The sequence below is a fragment of the Portunus trituberculatus genome, chromosome 43 (assembly GCF_017591435.1).
Source record: "Portunus trituberculatus isolate SZX2019 chromosome 43, ASM1759143v1, whole genome shotgun sequence".
NCBI lineage: Eukaryota > Metazoa > Arthropoda > Malacostraca > Decapoda > Portunidae > Portunus > Portunus trituberculatus.
In genome coordinates this window covers 7,809,411-7,818,209 of record NC_059297.1, presented here as the reverse complement: position 1 = coordinate 7,818,209, position 8,799 = coordinate 7,809,411, and the positions used below count along the sequence as shown (strand labels likewise).

Here is an 8,799-nt window from a genome sequence, read left to right as displayed (position 1 = left end):
CCTGTGCACTAAACATTCTGAGGAGTGCAACATGAATCCACAAATATAACGTATCACAACGGCAGGTCGTGCAAGTCTCGGCGCTGCACGTCCCTCCTCACCCCATTCACGCGCAAGTGCTAGCCGACGCTCGCCCTCCCTCACAGATGTCTCTCTTCGTGTGCTACTGACAGAAAGTGAAGTCTGTAGATACAAAACTGATGACGACATGGCTCTTCCAGATCTCATTGATATTCATAATTGGCTTGGTTTTATCTTGATTCAGTTATAGTGGTTATCGTAACCAAGGAATCGAATGAGCCACGTGGTAATGTTATGTCGTAGAGCGCCAACCAATGGCAAGCGGAACCGGCATTTAAGCTCCGCCTCCTATGCTAGACTCATCCAATAGCAGGGAAGAATTCTCCGTATCCCTGCTAGCGCGGATATGCCACTCCTCCCGATGGCACCAAAACAGAGGCGCTTGAATCGACGGGTTCCAGTTGCCAAGTCGGTTGCGACGAGAGAGCGAGGATGGAAGACTTGTGAAGCCAGAAGTGGCAGCGGCCAGCGACCAGCGGTAGTGCCAGTCAGTGAGCGTCAGTCACGGAGGTCGGCCAGAGGACATGGACGGAGCGCGGCTGTGACCGGCGTGAGGGAAGGAAGGAACCAAGAGTGGATGACACTCCACGCAGAAGTGGCAGGCGGAGGAGGAGGCCAGCGGCTGCTGAAACAGACCCAAGTTTGAGACATCCCCTAGAGCGGAAGATCAGACACTTTACATTTACGGAGAGTAAACTCAAGATTGGACAAATGGTTAAAATGCCTCAGCGTCAACGGCACAACACGGGCGGGGGAGCGGGCGGGGCAGAGTTGCCCCTGCTAGACCCCGGTGTGATCGAGGCACACAATGCCGTCACCACCACCCGTTGCTGCGTGCCCCTGTCATGCGGGTGTTTACGGGGCTACGAGCCCATCAACCTCGATTCCCCGACCGGGTGTGTGCGTGTACACTGTAACAACGAGCACTGTACGCTGGGTAACCTCATGCACGGCGAATGCTTCTCGGCGTGGGAGATGCACGTGCTAGCCTACCTCAGGTCGTGCGGCCGTGCGCGCTCTTGGTCAGAGAAGCAGCGTCTACAAAACTTATGGACCAAGCGAGGCTACGACCTCGCCTACCGGGCGTGTACGTGCCTGTGTAGCCGCGGACATCTGAGGAAAGACCTTGACTGGATGCCCCCGTCCGAGTCTGACGACGACAACAAAACTAAGAAGAAAAAGAAGAATCGGCAGAACCAAAAACCAGCTCTTGTAACGGTGGGCAACGGCGCCCTCAATAACAACCCCAATAATGCCAACAACAATAACAACGTGGTGCTGAGCGGCCTGAGTACCACTTCGGGCTGCGAGACGTCTGGTCAACCTTGTCAGCGCCACCGTAACAACTCCATTTCGTCCACCGGGTCCTCGCCGCCCTCGGATGCTCCAACAAGCCCGCACCACACAGCCGCGCCAGGCAAACGCCGTTCAAGGGACTTCTTCTCTGACAGAAGCAGGTAAATGCAACTTCCCTACGTGTCCTGCATGACTTTCTTAGTATTGACACTTGACTGACCTCCGTAACAGATGTCTTAATTCACCAGTCGTGATTCACTTAACTATAAAAGTTTGAAATACACGCCACTAAAATGCAACACACACACACACACACACACAGTTGTCAGATTTCCCTTTTCTTAAGGTGCTGCAGTCTCTTTACGTAGCTCAACAACTGTTTGTTTTGACACGCCTCCATAAGCTAAGTCTCGATATCTCTTGGCACCACCCTGTTGACCTTGAAAAGTGACGTAGGGAGGCTTGCGGGACGGGGGCTGCCTCACCTGCTCCTTCCTCCCTCCCTCCTACTCCTCTCTCTTCTCTATGCCAGGAAATGGAAACGTTTTCTTATATTTAAGGAAATGCTATTTGTTGATAAAATTTTGACGCAATTATGTGGCCACACGCTTGGAATGTATTGACTGAATCTCTCTCTCTCTCTCTCTCTCTCTCTCTCTCTCTCTCTCTCTCTCTCAATAATGCTAGTTTGACATCTTAATCACCGTAGAGTTTCGTTAAATCTCCTGCCATTCTTGAGCTCCTTCCTTCCTGTCACAATTTCGTTCAAAGCCATCTCTCTCTCTCTCTCTCTCTCTCTCTCTCTCTCTCTCTCTCTCTCTCTCTCTCTCTCCGAAATAGCATTTTTGCATTTCAGTTTCATCTTTTATACTATGCATAAAAATCGCCTTTTCCTGTACTTTTTCCTGCACTTCAGTTCCCCTATTTCCCAAACTCCTCTCTAACCAGTCTATGAATTTATTTAAGATTCTCTCTCTCTCTCTCTCTCTCTCTCTCTCTCTCTCTCGACAACTAATCGATCTTACTTTCCTGTCTCTTCCTCCTCTTTTCCCTTGCCTCGGTTTTCATTCATTCCTCTACTAGAATTTCTTTCTCCCTAACTGTTCTTGGTTTCCTTCCTATTTTAGAATTTGTTTTCACTCTCACCAACTGTTTTTTCTCTGTTAAACCTTTCATTTTCCCTACTTCTTAATGCTACAATACTTTTTTCCTATTTAGTTACTTCATCCTCATTCGTAAAATGTATGTGGTGTTTACTTAATATTTCATCTCCTATGTTTGTCATTCCACAAATATTGCAGGAAAACATACCTAATGCTTCTCCTCTTCCTTCTTCACTTCGTCTTCCGCCGCCAGCCCACAAGCATCATCAAGACCTCCATCATCCTCTTATCCTTTGTGTCAGTATTATGCGCCATTGTGCAGGTGGTGTTCAGGTACTCAACTTTGGTATCTCTCTCTCTCTCTCTCTCTCTCTCTCTCTCTCTCTCTCTCTCTCTCTCTCTCTCATTCTTATTCACGTAAAGTATTTGCTAAAGTAGGTTGCGTTGTTGTTGTAGTTCCAGTAGTAACTGTAGTATCATTAGTAATAACCTGTATTACTCGTAGTAATAGTTATTGTTGTAGTAATGATTATTGTTGTTTGACATTCTTAAAAATACGTTCTGTATCACAAAATGAAGTATCGCCATTGTCATGTCAAAAGAGAAGTACTTACGTTGATGTGACGATATTATGTGGGGAAAGAAATCAAACAATTTAGATCACTTTTACTAACTCCTGGTGTAGACGATTTAATCAATACCCCTATGAACACCTTGTACTCCACTCTCTTCTCTCTCTCTCTCTCTCTCTCTCTCTCTCTCTCTCTCTCTCTCTCTCTCTCTCTCTCTCTCTCTCTCTCTCTCTCTCTCCTTTTATCAGGACCACCATCGCCACGTATATTTTTCTTCTTTTTCTTCACTTCCTGCTCTTTATCTCCATATATATAAGGTGACCACCACAACCACACGCCTCAGTCGAGAGAGAGAGAGAGAGAGAGAGAGAGAGAGAGAGAGAGAGAGAGAGAGTTCGATTGTTTGTTATAAACACTCATTTGTCTACTTTCAGTCAGTCTATCTGTCAATCACTTACGTATCTATCAATTCGTATATTTATCCCTCATTCTTCACAGTGGAACTACAATCCTTTGTGTGTGTGTGTGTGTGTGTGTGTGTGTGTGTGTGTGTGTGTGTGTGTGTGTGTGTGTGTTTTCACGATCAAATAATCAGTAAAGGGAATCTCAGGAGCGTGAGTGGGTGTCTGTTGGTGAGGTTCCTCAACGTTGCGGTTCCCCAAGGTTTTTTTTTTTTTTTTTTTTTTTGTGGCCTATAGCGCCTGTGGGCATGCATACTTGAAGAGTATATGTGGGAAGCGCTGTTCAGCTTTTGCCCATTAGTGGCGCAGGCAATTTTATTTATAGTGGTACCCATATTAGGGCCTATATCACCACCCGAGCGGATCTTTGGTGTAACCACCTAGAACCTGGGTATCATAGTGACAAGTAGATAATTTTAAACCACTCCACAAATGGCATAGATTCAAAGAGGTATGCGGCGGGATTCGACCTATGCGCAATCCCATGCTCACCACCTTATTCACTACGTCGTCTTCCCCCTAAGGCCTATATATTGTGGTCATACCTCCTCCCTCTTCCTCTCACCTCTTTGTCTCCATTTTACGGTTTTTATCAAGAGTACACACATTCCATATTCTTTCTATCCCTGCCCCTCCAACTCTTCCATGCTCATCTACTTTACACGTTTTCCCTCCCCCGTCATCCCCTTTCCTCCGTTTCTCAGCCGCTGGTCACGATATTTTCCCAGCTCAGACCAGCCGTCAGCTCATTCAGTTTCCACTCAATCAAGCCGCAGCCACACAGTGTATGGATGGTTTGGCTATACTACTACCTGGCTCCCCACTTTAACAGCCTGTCTTAACGGGTGGCTTTAAATAGTAGGCTACCTCTGTTCTCATGGTCAAGTTGGCTAACTACTACTACTACTATTACTACTATTACTACTACTATTACCACCACCACCACCACCACCACCAACAAGTACACGTACTAAAGGACAGAAACATGTGTGTAGTTAGGGAAACGTTTGAAATTTAGACAACAAAGCGTAAATAGTAGCTAGGTTTTCTCTTCCCTCTTTCTTTGCTTCCTCCCTGCTTTCGTTCCCTATTCAAGTAACTTTCAGTCTTCCACATCATGCCCTGAAGTACATCCTTCCTTCCTGAGCGTATCTTCTCGTGCCACCCTCCCTGCCTCGCTGCTACACAGTCAGCCGCCGTGTAGTCATCAACAAAGTTCCCTCTACCTTTTCTCTCCTCTGTGTATTCTACTAACCTGTACATATCACAACAAACTGCTCCTCTTTTTCCTCCTGTTTATTTTCACCCTCGTTTTTATAGTAGAGTGAGGGAAGGACGGCGTCTCTGTACCAGGAAAACAGTGAGTCACATGGTAGGAACATGTTTATTGTCTAACAGAATGAAAAGTTGATCATGTTTTTGTCTCAAGATGAGCATCTCTCTCTCTCTCTCTCTCTCTCTCTCTCTCTCTCTCTCTCTCTCTCTCTCTCTCTCTCTCTCTTTCATGTAATCATTTTCTAGACAATGAACAATATTTTCTCCCTTTTAATGAAAACTCAATCTAGCACCACTCCCTCGCTTTCCCCCTTTGTCTCACTCATCTCTGACGCGAAAATGAGGCAACACAAGACGGTTAACAAAAGCCCATACATGGAAGAGAACGGGAAAGGGAGGGACAAAAATATGAGGAAATCAAGAAATCAGTGGAGTAAAAACGTAGATTGAAAATACAGAGGACGCTTCTGTAGAGGTGTTGAGGGAAAAGGTTGGAAGAGAAACAGAAGGAGGGAAAAGCATGTTACAAAAGAAGAGTTACTGATTTAAGTTTGGAAAGTAAAGGCAGATTTGATTAAGGAAGTTGTATATAGGATAAAAGAGACTATAAGAGATAATAGAATAATAGATAAAAGAATGGGAATGGGAAAAGACAGAAAAGTAAGGATAAAAGTCAAGGAAAGGAAAAAAGTGAGGAGGGAAAGAAGAAGTTACCATAGAGGTGAGGATGAAAAATATAAAGGTGGAGAGGGATGCAGGAAGCCGTGGTGGAGGTGGCAAAGGAAGAGGAAGAGGAACAGGTGTAAAGGGAATGTGGAGAGAGGCCTTGGTGGAAGTGGCGGCTGGGACCCACACGGTTAATGGGTCTCCCGTTGTAATAGGAACATGAAAACTACCTATTCCCTCTGCAATTTAATTAACGCCACTCACCCCCTGTCAATATCTGTTCCCGTGGGGGGGAAAAAAATTACTCAGAGAGAGAGAGAGAGAGAGAGAGAGAGAGAGAGAGAGAGAGAGAGAGAGAGAGAGAATTCTAGGCTTTCGTATGCCGTAGTATTTGTAGGAAGAAAATTATATATATATATATATATATATATATATATATATATATATATATATATATATATATATATATATATATTATTTTACTGCAAGGGACCGCCCGTCACCGCCACTGCTTTTCAACTCACCCTTCCGCTCCTGTTGTACTGCCCTGCGGAAGCTGTAGCGTCCCCCATCACCCCTGCGTACTATTCCCGGCGCTTTACTACGCGGGCTACGAGTGCTGCCAATTATGTGTCATTACAGTAACTGCCAGTGTCTCTAGCACCGTAATGAGGATAGCGTTGTGTCATGTGTTTTGCTTGTGTTTAACTTAGACACATGCGGCCACTTGCTTCCTGGAGTGTTGTGTGCTGTAATCCTCCTGATGACGGACACGGTAAAGAAGTTGGCTGTGCTCGTGTAAAGGCGAGTTCACACGTGCCAGTTTGCGACTGAAATTGAAAGTCGCTAGAAGTATCGACTGAGCCCTTCTAGTAGGAAAACGTCACACAGCGACTAGAAAGTATCGACTAGTTGATGCCTTGGCGGGAAGTGAATGTAAACAGCTACCCACCAAGATGTCTTCCTCCAGTAACGATGCTGAAGTGGTGGTTACTCTTCTTTTGGTGTACCAGAAGAGTCAACAGAAAAGAAAATGCCTGTGGATACGTTCCTGGCTAAATAGAAGGAAAGAAAGGAGTGTCTACCACACATTAATCTTAAGAAGACTATGCACAATTACGGTTAAATTAAATCCTGACAAGTTTTCAATCCTCATCTCCAACAACATCCTGCATTGAGGGAAACAGTTCTTGGAAAGTGGCAGCTATTTCGTCGAACGACAATTTGCGTTTTTTTTTTTTTTTTTTTCTGTATAATTCATTTTTGGGGTCCCAGATGTGTTTTTTCCCTCACCTACTTTAACATCTTCTCTACGCTGCAGACCTCATTTTCAAAGCTTATTCCATGACGTCACAACGTAAATAAAGTCGCAAGTCGACTGAATAAGGCCAACATGTTTGTCTTGTTTTGCAACTGGTTTCCCCAGTCGCTGGGCACCGGTATTCAGTCGGAAGCTCAACCGACTTGCAATTTCAGTCTCTCTCTCTCTCTCTCTCTCTCTCTCTCTCTCTCTCTCTCTCTCTCTCTCTCTCTCTCTCTCTCTGTAGCAACACATTGTCCTTAATAATGTCATGTTATCCTTATCTCTGGAGTCACTCGCCTCACGTTCCCCAGCTGCCATGAAGGGTACCGCGAAACAGCTTTTTTCTGGTTAATTTCACGGATGTTTCGTGTCTTTTTGGGAAATTTTACATTATGGGTTAACACAATTTTTTTCTTTAATGTTCTGAAATGATGATCTCAAAGGACTTCATTTGATGTATGAATCTAATATCTCAAAATATTATTTGACGCTTTCACTTGAACAGATTGTGATGCAACGCTGCTAATACATTACTTGTATGATAGAAAGCCATAAAAATTTGATGTTGCTCTTTAGTTGTGATTGAAAATTGCTTCCTGAAAAAAAAAAAATTAATAAAATTGATTGAATATAATAATAATAATAATGATGATGATGATGATGATGATGATGATTAGTAGTAGTAGTATTGTAAGTATTAGTATTATTAGTATTGGTATTATAGTGTTGATAACAATGATGACAATGATAATAATACTAATACTAATAATAATAATAATTAGTAGTAGTAGTAGTAGTAGTAGTAGTAGTAGTAGTAGTAGTAAAAGTAGCAGTATACTGATGATAACAATGATGACAATGATAATAATAGTAATTATGATAATAATAATAATAATAATAATAATAATAATAATAATAATAAGTAACTATTATTATTATTATTATTACTATTATTACTATTATTATATTATGATTATTATAAAAATCAAAATAATTATAGCAATTATAATTACAATTACCATTACAATGAATTGCTTTTATTATTGTTATTATTATTACTATTATTATTATTATTGGAGGAGGAGGTGGAAAGAAACACAGGTTTAAGGAGTTGAGTTTATTCCCGAGTCCTTTAACTCCTTAAACCTGTGTTTCTTTCCACCTCCTCCTCCAACTTGTCTGAGTGTCTATACATTATTATTATTATTAATATCATCATCATTGTTATTACAAATGAGAAATGATAAAGTAGACGTTTCTGCCACGCTGCACTGTACAGCTGAACAGCAGCGTCGTAACATGACACAACGCACCTTTACTTGAACGAGGCTTTACACTCATTTTGAAATGTTTTATCGTAGTGATACTTAAACATTGGAAAATGATGAAGTGTGTACAGTGTAATGAGTTATTAACACCACAATTTTTTGTATCCATGTAATTTATAATGAAATATTTCTTTGTATCTAACAAAATCCATAAAACGCCTTATGTAAGTTGAATGAAGATAAATTATGTTCCTGGTACTAAAATGAACATTAAAAGATCACACACTAAGGCATACGTTTCTCAACAGCCTGATTGATCTGGAACGGCCGCGAGCTGTACAGTAAGAGTCGTGAAGTATTAGGCTGCTAATACCTCTTCCTCTCAGAATTGCCTTGTATAGGAGAGGAATCTCCTTCCAGGAAGCGTGTGTCTACACATAGACACAATGTATGCCTATCAGCGGGGCAGGTAACAAACAGACCTTGATAACTTGCTTCGAAGTAGCCATGGGTCTGGCACGTGATCACTATTGAGGTGTTCTACATCATGATTACTGTTTACTTTTTATTTGATTTATTATTCTTTTTAATTATTCAATCCATAATTCTTGATGGACGTACTGCCCTAGCTCGTTTTCGAATCGTGGGGAAATCCATTCTGAAAGCATGTGATTCCAAGGTTGCTGTGCGATACAGCCCGTGATTCCAGTACCCACCCCACGCTACCACTCCATCATGATGTTATTTACAGGCATCACTGAGCCAGAAAGCATT

General features: G+C 42.6%; 1 protein-coding gene across 1 annotated transcript in view; it reads left to right on the top strand.

The window, feature by feature from the left end:
* Positions 1 to 465: 465 nt before the first annotated feature.
* Positions 466 to 8,799, top strand: part of LOC123518162 (headcase protein-like) — a 92,258-nt gene continuing 83,924 nt past the window's right edge. Inside the window, exon 1 of the mRNA XM_045278858.1 lies at positions 466 to 1,538. Coding sequence (XP_045134793.1) covers positions 793 to 1,538 — 746 coding nt within the window. The 5' untranslated portion in view covers positions 466 to 792. The remainder of the gene's footprint in view (positions 1,539 to 8,799) is intronic.